This window comes from Nerophis ophidion, linkage group LG26 (genome assembly GCF_033978795.1).
Source record: "Nerophis ophidion isolate RoL-2023_Sa linkage group LG26, RoL_Noph_v1.0, whole genome shotgun sequence".
In the NCBI taxonomy this organism is placed as follows: Eukaryota; Metazoa; Chordata; class Actinopteri; order Syngnathiformes; family Syngnathidae; genus Nerophis; species Nerophis ophidion.
This window is the reverse complement of record NC_084636.1, coordinates 32,874,765-32,897,187: the sequence shown is the minus strand read 5'-3', so window position 1 is coordinate 32,897,187 and position 22,423 is coordinate 32,874,765. Positions and strand designations below refer to the sequence as shown.

The following is a 22,423-nucleotide window of genomic DNA, read 5'->3' as shown; positions in this document are numbered from 1 at the left end:
TGATCTTATCCTTTCGGTCATGACCCAAAGCTCATGACCATAGGTGAGGATGGGAACGTAGATCGACCGGTAAATTGAGAGCTTTGCCTTCCGGCTCAGCTCCTTCTTCACCACAACGGATCGGTACAACGTCCGCATTACTGAAGACGCCGCACCGATCCGCCTGTCGATCTCACGATCCACTCTTCCCCCACTCGTGAACAAGACTCCTAGGTACTTGAACTCCTCCACTTGGGGCAGGGTCTCCTCCCCAACCCGGAGATGGCATTCCTCCCTTTTCCGGGCGAGAACCATGGACTTTATCCTTGCATTGCCGGCAAGGATAAAGCCATTGTTTACAAATTTGGTAAATAAATAACCAAAAAATTTATATTTTGTTGTTTTCTTACCGTACCGAAAATGAACCGAACCGTGACCTCTAAACCGAGGTACGTACCGAACCGAAATGTTTGTTTACCGTTACACCCCTAACATATATGTGTATATGTATGTTTGTACAGCGAATGTTTATGTACAGTATGTATATATGTATGTTTGTACAGTGAATGTATGTGTACATATATGTGTATATGTATGTTTATGAAGCGAATGTATATGTACAGTATGTAAATATGTATGTGTGTACAGTGAATGTGTACAGTATGTGTATATGTGTGTTTTTACAGTGAATGTATGTGTACATATATGTGTATATGTATGTTTATGAAGCGAATGTATATGTACAGTATGTAAATATGTATGTGTGTACAGTGAATGTGTACAGTATGTGTATATGTGTGTTTTTACAGTGAATGTATGTGTACATATATGTGTATATGTATGTTTATGAAGCAAATGTATATGTACAGTATGTATATATGTATGTTTGTACAGTGAATATATGTGTACAGTAAGTGTGTATGTATTTTTGTTAGGGGTGTAACGGTACGTGTATTTGTATTGAACCGTTTCGGTACGGGGGTTTCGGTTCGGTACGAGGGTGTGTCGAACGCGTTTGTGAACTGAAGTTTTAACAAGCTGCTCTGCTTTCTGCCTCTGTCCGAGCAGTGAACACCTGGCATTGTCCCGCCCACACAACCATCTGATTGGTTACATACAAAGCCAATCAGCAGTGCGTATTCCGAACGCATGTTGTAAATGCTTCGTTGTCGAAGCAGATATGTGCTTTTAGCAGCGGACATCGTACACTCCCCAAATTATAAAAAACACTTCCCAGTCACAACTATTACAAACATCACTATGAGCCCGTTGACATTCTAGAAACTTAAACTGCAGTTCAGCTCTCTCATAGTTCTGGCTTGAGGTGAAGGCTAATTATCTTTTAGCGTTACGTTAGCTCATTTTGCTGTGTGTGTGTGCGTGCGTGCGTGTGCGTGTGTGTGTGTGTGTGTTAGGGGCAGCAAAGCCCTGTCTGTCTGTTATTTCACATGAACTTTGCAGATGATGTGGTCCTGATGTCTTCATCTGGCCGGGATCTTCAGCTCTCGCTGGATCGGTTCGCAGCCGAGTGTGAAGCGACCGGAATGAGAATCAGCACCTCCAAGTCCGAGTCCCAGAAAAGGGTGAAAATGCCATCTCCGGGTTGGGGAGAAGACCCTGCCCCAAGTGGAAGAGTTCAAGTACCCAGGAGTCTTGTTCACGAGTGAGGGAAGAGTGGATCGTGAGATCGACAGGCGGATCGGTGCGGCGTCTTCAGTAATGCGGACATTGTATCGATCCGTTGTGGTAAAGAAGGAGCTGAGCCGGAAAGCAAAGCTCTCAATTTACTGGTCGATCTACGTTCCCATCCTCACCTATGGTCATGAGCTTTGGGTCATGACCGAAAGGATAAGATCACGGGTACAAGCGGCCGAAATGAGTTTCCTCCACCGTGTGGCGGGGCTCTCCCTTAGAGATAGGGTGAGAAGCTCTGCCATCCGGGAGGAACTCAAAGTAAAGCCGCTGCTCCTTCACATGGAGAGGAGCCAGATGAGGTGGTTCGGGCATCTGGTCAGGATGCCACCCGAACGCCTCCCTAGGGAGGTGTTTAGGGCACGTCCAACCGGTAGGAGGCCACGGGGAAGACCCAGGACACGTTGGGAAGACTATGTCTCCCGGCTGGCCTGGGAACGCCTCGGGATCCCCCGGGAAGAGCTAGACGAAGTGGCTGGGGAGAGGGAAGTCTGGGTTTCCCTGCTTAGGCTGCTGCCCCCGCGACCCGACCTCGGATAAGCGGAAGATGATGGATGGATAACATGAACTCCATAGATATCAGGAATGAATAGTCTCTCCTATTACAATTGTACTATTTTTTAGCTATAGTTACATTAATCAGTAATGTAGCAGCCTAGTTTTGAATGGCAGGGTGCCTGCAATCACATTTTAACAAAAATATAACATTTACATAATAAAAGTCAACTACAGGCTTCCCAAATGCTGTAATAAATTAAGCATGATGAGTTGACTTGAAACTGTTTAATGTTGCACTTTTTATGTGTAGAAGAAAGGTTTTTTCATTTTATTGGGGACGGCGTGGCGCAGTTGGGAGAGTGGCCGTGCCAGCAACCTGAGGGTTCCTGGTTCAATCCCCACCTTCTACTAACCTCGTCACGCCTGTTGTGTCCTTGAGCAAGACACTTCACCCTTGCTCCTGATGGTTCGTGGTTAGGGCCTTGCATGGCAGCTCCCGCCATCAGTGTGTGAATGTGTGTGTGTAGGGGTGAATGTGGAAATAGTGTCAAAGCGCTTTGAGTACCTTGAAGGTAGAAAAGCGCTATACAAGTATAACCCATTTACCATTTTACCATTTATTTAATCAAAGCAACAACTTGAGGCAGTTTAATGAGGATTAACGTGGGCAGAATTATTATAGTGTTCCCAATGTTAAAAGGATAAAGCCATTGTTTACAAATTTGGTAAATAAATAACCCAAAATATGTATATTTGGTTGTATTCTTACTGTACCGAAAATGAACCGAACCGTGACCTCTAAACCGAGGTACGTACCGAACCGAAATTTTTGTGTCCCGTTACACCCCCTAATGTTTGTACAGTGAATATATTTGTACATGTATGTTTATATGTATGTGTTTACAGTATGTGTATATATGTGTTTGTACAGTGAATGTATGTGTACATATATGTGTATATGTATGTTTATGAATCGAATGTATATGTACAGTATGTATATATGTATGTTTGTATAGTGAATGTCTGTGTACAGTACGTGTATATGTATGTGTGTACAGTGAATGTATATGTACAGCAGGGGCGCTCACACTTTTTCTGCAGGCGAGCTACTTTTCAATTGACCAAGTCGAGGAGATCTACCTCATTCCTATTTATAATTTATATTTATTTATTTATGAAAGAGACATTTTTGTTAACAAGTTAAATGTGTTTAATGATAATACAAGCATGTTTAACACACATAGATTACTTTCTTTCATGAAGACAAGAATATAAGTTGGTGTATTACCTGATTCTGATGACTTGCATTGATTGGATTTAGACAGTGGTGCTGATAACGTCCGCATTTTCGAATGGAGGAAAAAAAAAAGTCCTCCTTTCTGTCCAATACCACATGAAAGTGGTTGGATTTGGCATCTCATTTGTCCAACTTGCATACTCGTTTTTAAACACTTTGTTATGAGAGTAGCATATGTGTGTGGCCCTTTAATGTCTGGCAGCAGGTGAGTGACGTCAGTGAGTGTGCGGGTGGGCAAGCAAGTGAGAAAGCGGCCGCTGAGGGCGGGGGAGAAATACATTGGCATCAAACTCCGTAGCTTGCTAGCTTGTGCACGCTAGCTTTCTGAGACTCTTATTTTGTTAGCACAGGCAGGATGAAACAGGTCTTTTATGGTGAAGACAGGAACTGTGCAGTCGGTCTTTAGAGTTTTGACAGTAGGTACGGAGTCTCTAGAAATAAAATGTGTTTCTCTGCGTCCGCCCTGTTAGGGATTTTTTTCTTAAATATGAGCTCGCAGCAGTCAGCGTCATCTCACAAGATCCTCGGGTGCCGAGAATGTCAAACAACTGACGAAAGTGAAGTCTTGGTATGATTGATGATTGCTCATTTTTATGTCTATTTTTTAATGCCTGGCTTGAGATCGACTGACACACCCTCCGAGATCGACCAGTCGATCGCGATCGACGTAATGGGCACCCCTGCTGTACAGTATGTGTATATGTATGTTTGTACAGTGAATGTACAAACTTTGAGTATGTAGGTATGTACTGTATTTGTGTATGTATGTGGGAGTGTATGTATGTATGCATGTATGTATGAATAACGGTGTGTATGTGAGTATATGTGTATTTGTATGTACAATGTATGTCCTCGTCTAACGTCTCCTGTGTGTCCGCCGCCCACGTTCAGACCAGCTGGAGGCGTGCGACGGGGACAGGACGGGTCTGGTGTCGGACGTGGAGGCGGTCATCACCTTCTACTGCAAGTCTCGCAACATCAGCTTCACCTCGGAGCTGAGCTGGCCACACCTCCTCAAGCCGCTGCTGGGTCTGGGGCTGCCGCGCAGCGACCTGTACAACTGCTTCTACGCCGTCATGAACAAGCACATTCCACGGTGAGCGGGCCGCGCCTCGGCCCTCCCCGCTGCCAAAACTGAAGCAGAAAAAAAAACAAAAAACGCTTTTTTTTTTGTAGGGAGTGCGTGCCCAAAGGCCACCCCTTCCACCTGTACAGACTACTCCTGCAGTACCACGAGCCAGAACTCTGCTCCTTCCTGGACACCAAAAAGATCACCCCTGACTCCTACGCCATCCACTGGGTGCGTTTGACTTCCTGCGCCTTTCGGGCACTTGAACGGTCTTTAACAATGTCCCTGCTTCTTTCTCCCGCACAGCTGGGCAGCCTGTTCTCCAGCCATTGTCCACCCGATGTCACGCAGGCCCTGTGGGACGCCTACCTCCAGCAGGCTGACCCTTTCCTTGTCTTCTTCCTCATGCTCGTCATCCTCGTCAATGCCAAGTAGGCTCTTCTGAGACCCGTCTCCTTCCTGATCATCCTCATACGTTGCTAAACTGATGCTCTTCCTCAGAGAAACCATCCTTGCCAAAGAAGCAGACAGCAAGGAGGCCATCGTCCGTAAGTTCTCATTTCATGCTTATGTACTTACCGTATTTTTTGGATTATAAATCGCTCCGGAGTATACGTCGCACCGGCCGAAAATGCATAATAAAGAAGGGAAAAAAACATATATATGTCGCACTGAGTATAAGTCCAATTTTTGGGGGAAATTTATTTGATAAAATCCAACACCAAGAATAGACATTTGAAAGGCAATTTAAAATAAATAAAGAATAGTGAGGGTACGTTATATGAGGCATAAATAACCACCAGAGAGGGTGACTGGTATGTTAACGTAACATATGGTTAGAGTCATTCAAATAACTACACCAGGGGTGCCCATTACGTCGATCGCGAGCTACCAGTCGACCGCGGGGGGTGTGTCAGTCGATCTCCAGCCAGGCTTTTAAAAAAAATAGACCTAAAAATTAGTGATCATCAATCTTCACCAAGACGTCACTTAAATGACATTCACGGTGCCGGAGGGTCTTGTGAGATGACGCCGGCTGCTGCAAGATCATTATTATGAAAATATGACCGAGAGGAAGGCGAGAAACACTTTTTATTTCAACAGACTCTCGCGCCGTACCTTCCGTCAAAACTCTAAAGGCCGACTGCACATTTCCTATCTTCACAATAAAAGCCCTGCTTCATGCTGCCTGCGCTAACTAAATACAGAGTCTCGGAAAGCTGGCGTGCACAAGCGATCCTTCAGAAAGCTGGCGTGCACATCACTTGTGCACGCCAGCTTTCCGGGACTCTTATTTTGTTAGCGCAGGCAGCATGAAGCAGGGCTTTTATTGTGAAGATAGGAAATGTGCAGTCGGCCTTTAGAGTTTTGACGGAAGGGACGGCGCGAAAGTCTGTTGAAATAAAAAGTGTTTCTCGCCCTCCTCTCTGTCATTTTTTCATAATAATGAACTGGCAGCAGCCAGCGTCATCTCACAAGACCCTCGGGTGCCGTGAATGTCAATCAAGCAAGCTACGGAATTTGCCGCCAATGTTTTTCTTGTAAAGTGTATGGAAGCTGGATAATTAGATGCCAAAAACCAACCACTTTCATGTGGTATTGTACAGAAAGGACAACTTTTTTTCTCCTCCATTTGAAAATGTGGGCGTTATCATCATTACTGTCTGATTCCAATCAATGCAAGTCATCAGAATCAGGTAATACACCAACTTATATTCTTGTCTTCGTGAAAGAAAGACATCTATATGTGTTACACATGCTTGTATTATCATTAAACACATTTAACTTGTTTACAAAAATGTCTCTTTCATAAATAAATAAATATAAATGATATATATAAATGAGGTAGATCCCCTCGAGTTGGTCAATTGAAAAGTAGCTCGCCTGCAGAAAAAGTGTGGGCACCCCTGAACTATAACATATAGAACATGCTATATGTTTACCAAACAATCTGTCACTCCTAATCGATAAATCCCATGAAATGTTCTTCCTCGATGTCGTTTCTAAACAACTCTGCCAACTCCAAAGGTATGCGCCGCTAACTCTTGTCGTTTTCTGCTGCATATTTCACTACGTCCAGTTTGTAATCTGCAGTACATGATTTCCTTTTCGGTGCCATTTTTGTTGAGCCCTTCTCAGTTTTTATAAGTTACCGCTAACGATGAAATGATCCATTTTAATAGCTACGGCAGTAGTATATAGCATATAGCAGTTACCATTCCGTGACCCACAATGCACTTTTGCCATGACCCTCCCCTGCCGAATTCTTATTGGTTGACGTTTGTGTGACGATTGCTGTCATTGTCTTCATCTCTTCCGCGAATGAGATAAATAATATTATTTGATGTTGTGTAATCTGCTGTACATGATTTCCTTTTCTGTGCCATTTTTGTTCAGTCCTCAGTTTTTATAAGTTACCGCCAACGATGAAATTATCCATTTTAATAGCTACGGCAGTAACATATAGTATATAGCAGTTAGCATTCCATGACCCACAATGCACTTCTGCCATGACCCTACCCCGCCGAATTCTTATTGGTTGACGTATGTGTGACGATTGCTGACATTTTCTTCGTCTCTTCCGCGAATGAAATAAATAATATTATTTGATATTTTACGGTAACGTGTTAATAATTTCACACATAAGACGCTCCGGAGTACATGTCGCACCCTCGGCCAAACTATTAAAAAAATCCGACTTATAGTCCGAAAAATACGGTATACAAATCCCAAAACTAGTCTTTGGTGTCTCTCGTCAAGTCTGCCATGATTAGTAGTGTTGTTGTTGTTGTTGTTGTTGAAGGGAAATGAGCGAAATGTATTAATATTACATGTTGTGACGGATACTACAAACCTCGAAAGCAGTGAAGTTGGCACGTTGTGTAAATGGTAAATAAAAACAGAATACAGTGATCTGCAAATCCTTTTAAAATTATATTAATTTCAATAGACTGCAAAGACAATATATTTAATGTTCCAACTGGAAAACTTTGATATTTTTTGCAAATATTAGCTCATTTGGAATTTGATGCCTGCAACATGTTTCAAAAAGGCTGGCACAAGTGGCAAAAAAGACTGAGAAAGTTGAGGAATGCTCATCAAACACTTATTTGGAACATCCCACAGGTGAACAGGCTTATTGGGAACAGGTGGGTGCCATGATTGGGTATAAAAGCAGCTTCCGTGAAATGCTCAGTCATTCACAAACAAGGATGGGGCGAGGGTCACCGCTTTGTCAACAAATGCTTGAACAAATTGTTTAAGAACAACATTTCTCAGCCAGCTATTGCAAGGAATTTAGGGATTTCACTATCTACGCTCCGTTATATCATCAAAAGGTTCAGAGAAGCTGGAGAAATCACTGCACGTAAGCCATGATATGATTCGAACCCACAGGCGGTACTGCATCAACAAGCGACGTCGGTGTGTAAAGGATATCACCACATGGGCTTATGAACACTTCGGAAAATGCCTGTCAGTAACTACAGTTCGTCGCTACATCTGCAAGTGCAAGTTAAAACTGTACTATGCAAAACGAAAGCAATTTCTCCTCCACCCCCAATTTGGGGGTGGAGGAGAAAAAAGATCCATAAATTAGCTGCAGGGTGCAAAGCGTTGGGAAAAAAATCTCGGCTTATTGTCCGTAAATGTCTTGTACTGGGTGTGAGATGTGCTTCTTTGACTGATTTTTATTTTTTTATTCTTATTTATTGAATTAATTTCTTTATTCGGGGGGTGGAGGAGAAAAAAGATCCATAAATTAGCTGCAGGGTTCAAAGCATGGGGAAAAAATGTCAGCTTATTGTCCGTAAATGTCTTGTACTGGGTTTGAGGTGTGCTTCTTTGACTGATATTTATTTTTTTATTCTTATTTATTGAATTAATTTCTTTATTTAGGGGTTGTAGGAGGAAAAAGACCCATAAATTAGCTGCAGGGTTCAAAGCGTGGGGAAAAAAATGTCGGCTTATTGTCCGTAAACGTCTTGTACTGGGTTTGAGGTGTACTTCTTGGACTGATTTTGAAAAAATTCTTATTTAGTGAATTCATTTCTTTATTTGGGGGGTAGAGGAGGAAAAAAAAACTATAAATTAGCTACAGGGTTCAAAGCGTGGGGGAAAAAATGTCGGCTTATTGTCCGTAAATGTCTTGTAGTGGGTTTGAGGTGTGCTTCTTTGACTGATATTTATTTTTTTATTCTTATTTATTGAATTAATTTCTTTATTTGGTGGTTGTAGGAGGAAAAAGACCCATAAATTAGCTGCAGGGTTCAAAGCGTGGGGAAAAAAATGTCGGCTTATTGTCCGTAAACGTCTTGTACTGGGTTTGAGGTGTACTTCTTTGACTGATTTTGAAAAAATTCTTATTTAGTGAATTCATTTCTTTATTTGGGGGGTAGAGGAGGAAAAAAAAACTATAAATTAGCTGCAGGGTGCAAAGCGTGGGAAAAATGTTTTGGCTTATTGTCCGTAAATGCCTTATAATGGGTTTAAGGTGTGCTTTTTTGACAGATTTTTTATTTAATTTTTTTATTTATTGAATTAATTTCTTTATTTGGGGGGGTTGAGGAGAAAAAAGACCCATAAATTAGCTGCAGGGTTCAAAGCGTGGGGAAAAAATGTTGGCTTATTGTCCGTAAATGTCTTGTACTGGGTTCAAAGTGTACTTCTTGGACTAATTTTAATTTTTGTTTGTTATTTATTGAATTATTTCTTTATTTGGGGGTTGTAGGACGAAAAGGACCCATAAATTAGCTGCAGGGTGCAAAGCGTGGGAAAAATGTTTTGGCTTATTGTCCTTAAATGCCTTATAATGGGTTTAAGGTGTGCTTTTTTGACAGATTTTTTATTTCATTTTTTTATTTATTGAATTAATTTCTTTATTTGGGGGGTTGAGGAGAAAAAAGACCCATAAATTAGCTGCAGGGTTCAAAGCGTGGGGAAAAAATGTTGGTTTATTGTCCGTAAATGTCTTGTACTGGGTTAAAAGTGTACTTCTTGGACTAATTTTAATTTTTTTTGTTATTTATTGAATTATTTCTTTATTTGGGGGTTGTAGGAGGAAAAAGACCCATAAATTAGCTGCAGGGTTCAAAGCGTTGGGAAAAAAATCTCGGCTTATTGTCCGTAAATGTCTTGTACTGGGTGTGAGATGTGCATCTTTGACCGATATTTATTTTTTTATTCTTATTTATTGAATTATTTTCTTTATTTGGGGGGTGGAGGAGGAAAAAGACCCATAAATTAGCTGCAGGGTTCAAAGCGTGGGGAAAAAAATGTCGGCTTATTGTCCGTAAACGTCTTGTACTGGGTTTGAGGTGTACTTCTTTGACTGATTTTGAAAAAAATCTTATTTAGTGAATTCATTTCTTTATTTGGGGGGTAGAGGAGGGGAAAAAAAACTATAAATTAGCTGCAGGGTGCAAAGCGTGGGAAAAATGTTTTGGCTTATTGTCCGTAAATGCCTTATAATGGGTTTAAGGTGTGCTTTTTTGATGGATTTTTTATTTCATTTTTTTATTTATTGAATTAATTTCTTTATTTGGGGGGTTAAGGAGAAAAAAGACCCATAAATTAGCTGCAGGGTTCAAAGCGTGGGGAAAAAATGTTGGTTTATTGTCCGTAAATGTCTTGTACTGGGTTAAAAGTGTACTTCTTGGACTAATTTTAATTTTTTTTGTTATTTATTGAATTATTTCTTTATTTGGGGGTTGTAGGAGGAAAAAGACCCATAAATTAGCTGCAGGGTTCAAAGCGTGGGGAAAAAATGTCGGCTTATTGTCCGTAAATGTCTTGTACTGGGTGTGAGATGTGCATCTTTGACCGATATTTATTTTTTTATTCTTATTTATTGAATTATTTTCTTCATTCGGGGGGTGGAGGAGGAAAAAGACCCATAAATTAGCTGCAGGGTGCAAAGCATGGGGAAAAAATGTCAGCTTATTGTCCGTAAATGTCTTGTACTGGGTGTGAGGTGTGCTTCTTTGACTGATATTTATTTTTTTATTCTTATTTATTGAATTAATTTCTTTATTTGGGGGTTGTAGGAGGAAAAAGACCCATAAATTAGCTGCAGGGTTAAAAGCGTGGGGAAAAAAATGTCAGCTTATTGTCCGTAAACTTCTTGTACTGGGTTTGAGGTGTACTTCTTGGACTGATTTTGAAAAAATTCTTATTTGGTGAATTCATTTCTTTATTTGGGGGGTAGAGGAGGAAAAAAAACTATAAATTAGCTGCAGGGTGCAAAGCGTGGGAAAAATGTGTTGGCTTATTGTCCGTAAATGTCTTGTACTTGGTTAAAAGTGTACTTCTTGGACTAATTTTTATTTTTTTTTGTTATTTATTGAATTATTTCTTCATTTGGGGGGTAGAGGAGGAAAAAAAAACTATAAATTAGCTGCAGGGTGCAAAGCGTGGGAAAAATGTTTTGGCTTATTGTCCGTAAATGTCTTATAATGGGTTTAAGGTGTGCTTTTTTGACAGATTTTTTATTTTATATTTTTATTTATTGAATTAATTTTTTTATTTGGGGGGTTGAGGAGAAAAAAGACCCATAAATTAGCTGCAGGGTTCAAAGCGTGGGGAAAAAAATGTCGGCTTATTGTCCGTAAACGTCTTGTACTGGGTTTGAGGTGTGCTTCTTTGACTGATATTTATTTTTTTATTCTTATTTATTGAATTAATTTCTTTATTTGGAGGTTGTAGGAGGAAAAAGACCCATAAATTAGCTGCAGGGTTCAAAGCGTGGGGAAAAAATGACGGCTTATTGTCCGTAAATGTCTTGTACTGGGTTTGAGGTGTGGTGTGTCATTTCGCTGGCAGAAATGCTGGAAGAGTCTCCATCCCGGCTGGAAGCTGAAGACATTGAGGATCTGTTCTCTCTGGCCCAGTACTACCAGAGCAAGACCCCTCTGTCGCTCAGGAAGGTGGGATTCCTCTTTCTGGAGATGCTGGCCTGCACTGATGCTGACTGACCCTTCTCCACTCCTTGCAGATGAACCAGAACCTGTTTGGGAGCAGCCTGGTGGCTCTGAAAGAGGAGGACATAGACCTGAGTCAGGCTCTGTGCCTCCCCGTGTCTGTCCCTGAAATCCTGCAGGCCAACCAGCTGCAGCAGGTTCCCCCTCAGCTCCCAACGCCCTGAGCTTTTTTGACACGGCACGAGCTAACATGTGCCCGTACTGGACTTGTCTCCCCAGGACGGAGTGCGCTTCTTTGTGGTGGACTGCAGGCCGGCCGAGCAGTACAACGCCGGGCACCTGTCCACGGCCTTCCACCTGGATTCGGACCTTGTGAGTGTTCTCTGCCTGAGAGACCAAAGAGCTGCGTCACACCCACATGTCTCCGCAGATGCTCCAGAACCCATCAGAGTTCGCCCTGTCGGTGAAGTCTCTCCTGGAGGCCCAGAAGCAGTCTCTGGAGTCGGGCTCCGTCGCCAGCGGAGAGCACCTGTGCTTCATGGGAAGCGGCCGGGAGGAGGAGGACATGTACATGAACATGGTGCTGGCCCACTTCCTGCAGGCGAGTCACTCAGCGGGCTGCGAAGTCCACTTCCACCGAGCTGACTGAAGGCTTTGTCTTGCAGAAAAACAAAGAATACGTCAGCATCGCCAAAGGGGGCTTCATGGGTGAGTGAGCGTGTCCACGCATACTTTTTGTAGACTTTCCACCCTTTAGAGCACGGCTGTCCAAACTTTTTGACTTTGGGACCACATTGTGCTAAGAACATTTGACTGGGGGCCAAAGGGAGTAACTATAATATATATTGTCTGATTCAAACGCTGATGACATCTATTAAACAAGACAAGAAGCAAGGAATTAAACAGACAAAATTCGATTGAACTCAAATGAGGAGAAACGCGTAGACACTGTACTTGGTGTCTACACAGATTGTACGCCTCCTCTTTTATTTGTCTTTCCCTGATTACATGGCAACAGCTCTTTCTAAAGGAAGGGGGTCGTAAACAGCCGGTGCCTCTGGTTGAAAATCTAAGAAATTTTGGGGTTTTTGAAAAAATAAGCGATGATCATAAAAATGATAATAAATAGACTTGACACATTTCATTTTGTATTTTAATGAGTTTATATCACATATTAGTTTGACGTTGTCAGGTTCAAACAATGATGACATCTATTAAACCAATCAATCAATCAATGTTTATTTATATAGCCCCAAATCACAAATGTCTCAAAGGACTGCACAAATGATTACGACTACAACATCCTCGGAAGAACCCACAAAAGGGCAAGGAAAACTCACACCCAGTGGGCAGGGAGAATTCACATCCAGTGGGACGCCAGTGACAATGCTGACTATGAGAAACCTTGGAGAGGACCTGAGATGTGGGCAACCCCCAAACCCCCTCTGGGGGACCGAAAGCAATGGATGTCGAGCGGGTCTAACATGATACTGTGAAAGTTCAATCCATAGTGGCTCCAACACAGCCGCGAGAGTTCAGTTCAAGCGGATCCAAGACAGCAGCGAGAGTCCCGTCCACAGGAAACCATCTCAAGCGGAGGCGGATCCGCAGCGTAGAGATGTCCCCAACCGATACAGGCGAGCGGTCCATCCTGGGTCTCGACTCTGGACAGCCAGTACTTCATCCATGGTCATCGGACCGGACCCCCTCCACAAGGGAGGGGGGGACATCGGAGAAATAAAAGAAGCGGCAGATCAACTGGTCTAAAAAGGAGGTCTATTTAAAGGCTAGAGTATACAGATGAGTTTTAAGGTGAGACTTAAATGCTTCTACTGAGGTAGCATCTCAAGACAAGAAACAAGGAATTAAACAGAGACAGATTTCAATTCAGCTCAAATTAGCTGAATTTCCCCCAGGGATCAATAAAGTACTTTCTATTCTATTCTATTCTATCATTGAGGAGAAACGCGTAGACACTGAACCAGTACAGTGTCTCACCACGCTCTGATGAAAGATTTTATTTCGGACATTCCCTGATTACATGGCAACAGCTGTTTCTAAAGGAAGAGGGTCGTAAACAGCCGCTGCCTTTTGTTACAAAACAGTTCAAAGAAAAGTTGCCTGGAGGGAGGTCAGGTCCTGCCTCCTCTCCGCTTTGTAGATCTCGGGTATCTTCCTGTGGATTAAAATACATCAAAGAAACCGACCCTCTCATGTCGCTCCCCATTCTACACAGTGGAGTTTTACAAGCCTTTTGCTTGTTAAGATCAAAGACAGCTTTTGTCCTCTTGCAGGGCGAGCTGAACTCAATGTAACACAAAGTTTTGTGATAACTTGGATACAATTATTCTGACATATATATCAATAAATCAATCATTCAATGTTTACTTATATAGCCCTAAATCACTAGTGTCTCAAAGGGCTGCACAAACCACTACGACATCCTCGGTAGGCCCACATAAGGGCAATGAAAAACTCACACCCAGTGGGACGTCAGTGACAATGATGACTATGAGAACCTTGGAGAGGAGGAAAGCAATGGATGTCGAGCGGGTCTAACATGATACTGTGAAAGTTCAATCCATAATGGATCCAACACAGTCGCGAGAGTCCAGTCCAAAGCGGATCCAACACAGCAGCGAGAGTCCCGTTCACAGCGGAGCCAGCAGGAAACCATCCCAAGCGGAGGCGGATCAGCAGCGCAGAGATGTCCCCAGCCGATACACAGGCGAGCAGTACATGGCCACCGGATCGGACCGGACCCCCTCTCCAAGGGAGAGTGGGACATAGGAGAAAAAGAAAAGAAACGGCAGATCAACTGGTCTAAAAAGGGAGTCTATTTAAAGGCTAAAGTATACAAACGAGTTTTAAGGTGAGACTTAAATGCTTCTACTGTGGTGGCATCTCGAACTTTTACCGGGAGGGCATTCCAGAGTACTGGAGCCTGAAATGAAAAAGCTCTATAGCCCGCAGACTTTTTTGGGGCTTTGGGAATCACTAATAAGCCGGAGTCCTTTGAACGCAGACTTCTTGCCGGGACATATGGTACAATACAATCGGCAAATATATATATACCAGGGTTGTTCGGTATACCAGTACTAATAAGGTACTGCAATACTAATTGATTAAAATCGGTACTATACTGCCTTTGAAAGGAACCGGTACCATTCTTTCATCTGCATGGTGCTGTGTGGCGGTGACGACAGAGATGTTGAGTGTGTCAAAATGCACACACAAAGTGCATACAATCAATAACATTTTGAAGAGGAAAAAATGGCAAAGCGACAATTCCACCGGTCAAAAAAGAGAATGGTGAAGTACAATATGGAGGTATTTGGACTTCAAAACTAATGATAAAGGTGGCGCTTTAAACAAGGAAACAACGCGCTTCAAGTGTTGTTTTAAAACACGCCTTTGCCAAATGTGGCGATTATTGCTAGCACCTCTGCTTGATACCAAACATTAGCAGAGTTACAGTGAGGCAAAAATGTATTTAGTCAGCCAGCGATTGTGCAAGTTCTCCCACTTAAAATGATGACAGAGGTCTGTAATCTTCATCATAGGTACACTTCAACTGTGAGAAACAGAATGTCAAAAAACATCCAGGAATTCACATTGTAGGAATTTTCAAGAATTTATTTGTAAATTATGGTGGAAAATAAGTATTTGGTCAATAACAAAAATTCAACTCAATACTTTGTAATATAACCTTTGTTGGCAATAACAGAGGTCAAATGATTACCAGGTTTGCACACACAGTAGCTGGTATTTTGGCCCATTCCTCCATGCAGATCGTCTCGAGAGCAGTGATGTTTTGGGGCTGTCGCCGAGCAACACAGACTTTAAACTCCCTCCGCAGATTTTTTTATGGGGTTGAGGTCTGGAGACTGGCTAGGCCACTCCAGGACTTTCAAATGCTTCTTACGGAGTCACTCCTTTGTTGCCCGGGCGGTGTGTTTGGGATCATTGTCATGCTGGAAGACCCAGCCACATTTCATCTTCAAAGCTCTCACTGATGGAAGGAGGTTTTGGCTCAAAATCTCACGATACATGGCCGCATTCATTCTTTCCTTAACACGGATCAGTCGTCCTGTCCCCTTAGCAGAAAAACAGCCCCAAAGCATGATGTTTCCACCTCCATGCTTCACAGTAGGTGTGGTGTTCTTGGGATGCAACTCAGTATTCTTCTTCCTCCAAACACGACGAGTTGAGTTTATACCAAAAAGTTCTATTTTGGTTTCATCTGACCACATGACATTCTCCCAATCCTCTGCTGTATCATCCATGTGCTCTCTGGCAAACTTCAGACGGGCCTTGACATGCACTGGCTTAAGCAGGGGGACACGTCTGGCACTGCAGGATTTGATTGCCTGTCGGCGTCGTGTGTTACTGATGGTAACCTTTGTTACTTTGGTCCCAGCTCTCTGCAGGTCATTCACCAGGTCCCCCCGTGTGGTTATGGGATTTTTACTCACCATTCTCATGATCATTTTGGCCCCACGGGATGAGATCTTGCGTGGAGCCCCAGATCAAGAGAGATTATCAGTGGTCTTGTATGTCTTCCATTTTCTGATAATTGCTCCCACAGTTGATTTTTTTCACACCAAGCTGCTTGCCTATTGTAGATCCACTCTTCCCAGTCTGGTGCAGGTCTACAATTCATTTCCTGGTTTCCTTCGACAGCTCTTTGGTCTTGGCCATAGTGGAGTTTGGAGTCTGACTGTTTGAGGCTGTGGACAGGTGTCTTTTATACAGATAACGAGTTCAAACAGGTTCCATTAATACAGGTAACGATTGGAGGACAGACGAGCTTCTTAAAGAAGAAGTTACAGGTCTGTGAGAGCCAGAGATCTTCCTTGTTTGAAGTGACCAAATACTTATTTTCCACCATAATTAACAAATAAATTCTTTAAAATTCCTACAATGTGAATTCCGGGAATTTTTTTCCACATTCTGTCTCTCACAGTTGAAGTGCACCTATGATGAAAATTACAGAACTCTGTCATCATTTTAAGTGGGACAACTTGCACAATCGGTGGCTGACTAAATACTTTTTTGCCCCACTGTAAGACCGCCCATCTAACGTCAACTAATGCAAGTAAAATGCCTCAGTTTTATAACAAATTGCTGCATTTTTTTATTTTATATTTAACAAATGTGTGTTGTACCTGCTGCATGGTATCTCTGGGTACATTTACCCACATTTTTATTTTTAGTACTTACTAAAAAATTGTATTTGTCTTAAAGCACAGACCAGGATTGGCAACCATAAATCATTTAACATTATGTTCCTGAAGACTTTTTTTTTCTCCATCATATTCTAATCCAATTCTTGATAATGGAAAATTGTAAATTGTTATTTGAGTAACAAGAAAAACACAATGTGTAGTCCCTTTAATTTATATTTTAACCTTCTAAAATTGTTCTTTGAGTGCAATAGGAAACATATGTTTATTGTATTGTAAGGTTTTCTGTTAAAATAAAGGCAAAATTGATATTTTTTCGTAATTCCCTTTATTTGGAAAAGTATCGGTACCAAATTATTGGTATCGGGACAACCCTATTATACATCTATGCATCTCTCTCTCTCTCTGTCTATATATATATATATATATATATATATATATATATATATATATATATATATATATATATATATATATATATATATATATATATATATATATATATATAATATGCACAAATATTTGTGAGAGTTTGTATGTATTTGTTTTCTGCTCCCAGCCCTGCAGCAGCACCTGGTGGACATGAACGTGGAGGGTTTGGACTCCTCCTACATCCACTGGATCGTCAGCACCTCGGGATCGCACAGCAGCCTGAGTTCGGCAGACGTACGCCCACACTCGTTTCGCTCGGTAGAAAAAAACCACACGTCGCTCACTGTCCGTCCAATCCAGGGGGACTCTCTCAGCGACAGCAAAGGTGTCAAGTCTCTGGTCAACAAGATGACCTTCGCCCTCAAGTCCAAGTCGGTGAACGTAAAAGAAAAGATGATCAGCTTCATTGAGAACACGGCGACACCTGTTGACAGGTGAGAAGTTGAACTTAAAGGGGAACTGGCATTTTTTTTGGAATGTTGCCCATCGTTCACAATCATTATGAGAGACAAGACGACAAAATGTTGGGGTTATTTTTGCATTTTAACATACAAATTGTCTCCTTGGTGGCTAACAATACAGATAATGTTAGCAATCAATTCTACCTCTAAATCACTTTAAAAATGCATTCAAAAACCTTAAATAATACTATACATATTGTTATGAAGGTGATTGTTACTACATTATATATATACCTGTATATACTTGCAGTGTGTATATTGTACGTATTACATATTTTTATGAAGGTGTCTGTTATTATATTATATTTATACTTCTAGTGTGTACATATTACATATTCTTTTGAAGGTGTCTGTTACTGTATTATATATATATATATATATATATATATACTTGCTGTTCGTTTACTGCAGGGGTGCCCATTACGTCGATCGCGAGCTACCAGTCGACCGCGGGGGGTGTGTCAGTCGATCTCGAGCCAGGCTTTTGAAAAAAATAGACCTAAAAATTAGTGATCATCAATCTTCACCAAGACGTCACTTAAATGACATTCACGGTACCGGAGGGTCTTGTGAGATGACGCTGGCTGCTGCAAGATCATTATTATGAAAATATGACCGAGAGGAAGGCGAGAAACAACTTTTTATTTCAACAGACTCTCGCGCCGTACCTTCCGTCAAAACTCTAAAGGCTGACTGCACATTTCCTATCTTCACAATAAAAGCCCTGCTTCATGCTGCCTGCGCTAACTAAATACAGAGTCTGGGAAAACTGGCGTGCACAAGCGATCCCTCAGAAAGCTGGCGTGCACATCACTTGTGCACGCCAGCTTTCCGAGACTCTTATTTTGTTAGCGCAGGCAGCATGAAGCAGGGCTTTTATTGTGAAGATAGGAAATGTGCAGAGTTTTGACGGAAGGGACGGCGCGAAAGTCTGTTGAAATAAAAAGTGTTTCTCGCCTTCCTCTCTGTCATTTTTTCATAATAATGAACTGGCAGCAGCCAGCGTCATCTCACAAGACCCTCGGGTGCCGTGAATGTCAATCAAGCAAGCTACGGAATTTGCCGGCAATGTTTTTCTTGTAAAGTGTATGGAAGCTGGATGAATTCATTGCCAAAAACCAACCACTTTCATGTGGTATTGTACAGAAAGGACAACTTTTTTTCTCCTCCATTTGAAAATGTGGGCGTTATCATCATTACTGTCTGATTCCAATCAATGCAAGTCATCAGAATCAGGTAATACACCAACTTATATTCTTGTCTTTGTGAAAGAAAGACATCTATGTGTTACACATGCTTGTATTATCATTAAACACATTTAACTTGTTTACAAAAATGTCTCTTTCATAAATAAATAAATATAAATGATATATATAAATGAGGTAGATCCCCTCGAGTTGGTCAATTGAAAAGTAGCTCGCCTGCAGAAAAAGTGTGGGCACCCCTGGTTTACTGTATTGTTCATATTACATATTGTTATGAAGGTGTCTGTTACTACATTATATTTATACTTGCAGTGTCCATCCATCCATTTTCTACCGCTTATTTCCTTTTGGGGTGGCGGGGGGGCGCTGGCGCCTATCTCAGCTACAATCTGGCGGAAGGCGGTGTACACCCTGGACAAGTCGCCACCTCATCGCAGGGCCAACACAGATAGACAGACAACATTCACACTCACATTCACACACTAGGGCCAATTTAGTGTTGCCAATCAACCTATCCCCAGGTGCATGTCTTTGGAGGTGGGAGGAAGCCGGAGTACCCGGAGGGAACCCACGCATTCACGGGGAGAACATGCAAACTCCACACAGAAAGATCCTGAGCCTGGGATTGAACCCAGGACTGCAGGACCTTCGTATTGTGAAGCCTTACTTGCAGTGTGTATATTGTAAATATTACATATTGTTATGAAGGGGTCTGTTACTACATTATATATATACTGTACTTGCAGTGTGTATATTGTACATATTACATATTGTTATGAAAAAGTGTTACAACATTATACTGTATATATACTTTCAGGTTCAAACACTGATGTCATCAATTAATAAATTAAAGCTGCAAGCAGCGTTGGTCGGGTCCGCCGTTGGCCGCCGCCGCCGCCGCTACTCAAGCCATAGTCTAAGTCAGACCAACATGGAGGTTTTTATTTCATGTCTCTACGACATTTCTAACAGAAGTTACATGCAGTTTTGTCTGTTTTTTTTCCTAGGGGGCGCTAAGCGCAATTTTGATTTTTGGGGTTTGGTTTTTTATTAGATGGCAGTTTTTGCCAGTCCTGATATGTGTGTAAAACTTGTGGAGTTTTGAAGCATGTTAAGAGGGTGAAATTAAAGATCGGCGATTCTGGATGTTGTTGATAAATGGCTTTCGGTCTGCATAACAGAGCTTTAACTTGCACTTTGAAGCATTTTAAGTGGGTCAAATTACACCTCAAAGAGGCAAAAACGTCATTTTTTAGGAAAATTTGCGCAGGGGTTTTTTGAAGGCGCGTAAAATCCAAACCGGAGAACTTATCAAAACTTTGATCTATACTTTTAATCAGAAGGGTTCAAACTCTCTCCTGTGCGAGTTTGAAGCCGAAACGACAAACGCGCTCAGAGGAGATAACTTTTGAAAAAAGGTGACGGTTGTTTACAAAACTTTTATTTTGAAGGGGCAATTTTGAAGTTCCTGTTTATTTTTTCCGAAGGATGTCAATTATCGAAATGTAGGTCTAAGTGAGACCTTGATAGAAGTTTTTGTTTCATGTCTTTCCGGCATTCTTACCGGAAGTTACAAGCAGTTTTGTCTGTGTTTTCTTCCTGGAAGCAGTTTTTTCTGTGTTTTATTGAAAAATTGCGCTAGAGCGCAATTTTGAGTTTTTTTTTTTTTTTTTTCATTAGATCGCAATTTCTGCCAGTCCTGATGTGTGCGCCAAGTTTGGTGAGTTTTGAAGCATTTTAAGGGGGTCAAATTACAGCTCAAAGTGAAAAAAATAGCATTTTTTGCGAAAATTTTGCAAGACAAGAAGCAAGGAATTAACCGGAGACAGATTTTAATGTAACTCATTGAGGAGAAACGTCTGGGCTGTACTTTGTACAGTCTTCGACCACACTCTGACGAAAGATTGTACGCCTCCTCTTTTATTTGGACTTACCCTGATTACATGGGAAAGCTGTTTCTAAAGGCACGAGGGTCGTAAACAGCCGCCGCCTTTGGTCACAAAACAGTTTAAAAGAAAAGGTGCCTGGAGGGGGAGTCAGGTCCTGCATCCTCTCCGCTTTGTAGATCTCGGGTCTAGACAGAATCGTCCTGTGGATTACTATACGTCAAAGAAACCGACACCTTCATGTCGCTTCTTATCCTACACAGTGGAGTTTTGCAAGCCTTTTGATTGGTAAAATCCAAGAATGCTTTTGTCCACTCTCCGGGAACTCATTCCTCAATTATTCTGACATATACACTTGCAGGGTGTATATTGTACGTATTAGGTGTCTGTTACTACATTATAAATATATACTTCCATATACTTGTCTCTTATAATGATTGTGAATGATAGGCAACACTCCAAATAAAAAAGTGCAGTTCCCCTCTTAACGTGGCTAAAATGTTGACAACTTGAGTTTTCACCTGACGACTACATCCATCAATCTATATCCGCCAATACTTGTATATTCACCCTACTTTGTACCTTATTTCACGCTAGAATGTCTTTCAATCTGCCCTGGCCAGAGAAGGTGATTCCCGATAGGTAAGCGCTGGCGAACCCGCTTTGTCAGCAGCGAGAACGCATGTCCTCGTGCAGCAGTAACCCTCTCACACACACGCCGGCCATGCTTTCACTAACCGCACAGCGAGCATCCACTCATCCTCACGTTGTCCTCGTCGCACTACACGTAGGAGCAGGGGCTGCACTGTTGGCACGCTGCGTCTTTCCATACCATCCTTGTTGCTTTGGACCAGTGTTTCTTAACCTTAGGGATGGTTGATGATCAGTTGTAATACACCAGGGGTGCCCACACTTTTTCTGCAGGCGAGCTACTTTTCAATTGACCAACTCGAGGGGATCTACCTCATTTATATATATCATTTATATTTATTTACTTATGAAAGAGACATTTTTGTAAACAAGTTAAATGTGTTTGATGATAATACAAGCATGTGTAACACATATAGATGTCTTTCTTTCACAAAGACAAGAATATAAGTTGGTGTATTACCTGATTCTGATGACTTGCATTGATTGGAATCAGACAGTAATGATGATAACGCCCACATTTTCAAATGGAGGAGAAAAAAAGTTGTCCTTTCTGTACAATACCACATGAAAGTGGTTGGTTTTTGGCATCTAATTCATCCAGCTTCCATACACTTTACAAGAAAAACATTGGCGGCAAATTCCGTAGCTTGCTTGATTGACATTCACGGCACCCGAGGGTCTTGTGAGATGACGCTGGCTGCTGCCAGTTCATTATTATGAAAAAATCTTCATAATAATGTTATGTTAGCATGTAGCTCTCATAGATATAGTGATGTTGCTAACCTAGCATGATGTTAAAATGTCATGTTAGCATTTCGCTCACAGATTTGGTATTGTTAACCTAACATGATGTTAAAATGTAATGTTAGCATGTAGCTCACATAGATATGGTGATGTTGCTAATCTAGCATGATGTTAAAATGTCATGTTAGCATTTCGCTCACAGATTTGGTAATGCTGTTAACCTAGCGTGATGTTAAAATGTCATGTTAGCATGTAATTTGCTAATTTTGCTATCCTAGCATGATGTTCAAGTGTAATGTTAGCATGTGGCTAACATGCTAGGTTAGCTTTGCACATGCTAACCCAGCCTGATGTTATAATGTGAAGTTACCAATTAGCTCTTAGATATTCTAGTGTTGCTAACTTA

At 41.7% G+C, this 22,423-nt stretch overlaps 1 protein-coding gene across 2 annotated transcripts in view; it reads left to right on the top strand.

Annotated features, from left to right (window-relative positions):
- Positions 1–22,423, top strand: part of LOC133543318 (TBC1 domain family member 23-like) — a 48,392-nt gene that overhangs the window by 10,002 nt on the left and 15,967 nt on the right. The window contains exons 4-15 of one of the 2 annotated variants that reach the window (XM_061887819.1): positions 4,358–4,562; positions 4,643–4,766; positions 4,842–4,966; positions 5,037–5,083; positions 11,355–11,458; positions 11,527–11,649; positions 11,732–11,824; positions 11,883–12,053; positions 12,118–12,160; positions 17,198–17,304; positions 17,371–17,504; positions 21,220–21,264. In XM_061887819.1, the coding sequence (XP_061743803.1) occupies positions 4,358–4,562; positions 4,643–4,766; positions 4,842–4,966; positions 5,037–5,083; positions 11,355–11,458; positions 11,527–11,649; positions 11,732–11,824; positions 11,883–12,053; positions 12,118–12,160; positions 17,198–17,304; positions 17,371–17,504; positions 21,220–21,264 (1,321 nt within the window). The remainder of the gene's footprint in view (positions 1–4,357; positions 4,563–4,642; positions 4,767–4,841; positions 4,967–5,036; positions 5,084–11,354; positions 11,459–11,526; positions 11,650–11,731; positions 11,825–11,882; positions 12,054–12,117; positions 12,161–17,197; positions 17,305–17,370; positions 17,505–21,219; positions 21,265–22,423) is intronic. The other variant, XM_061887820.1, reaches the window with a different exon arrangement.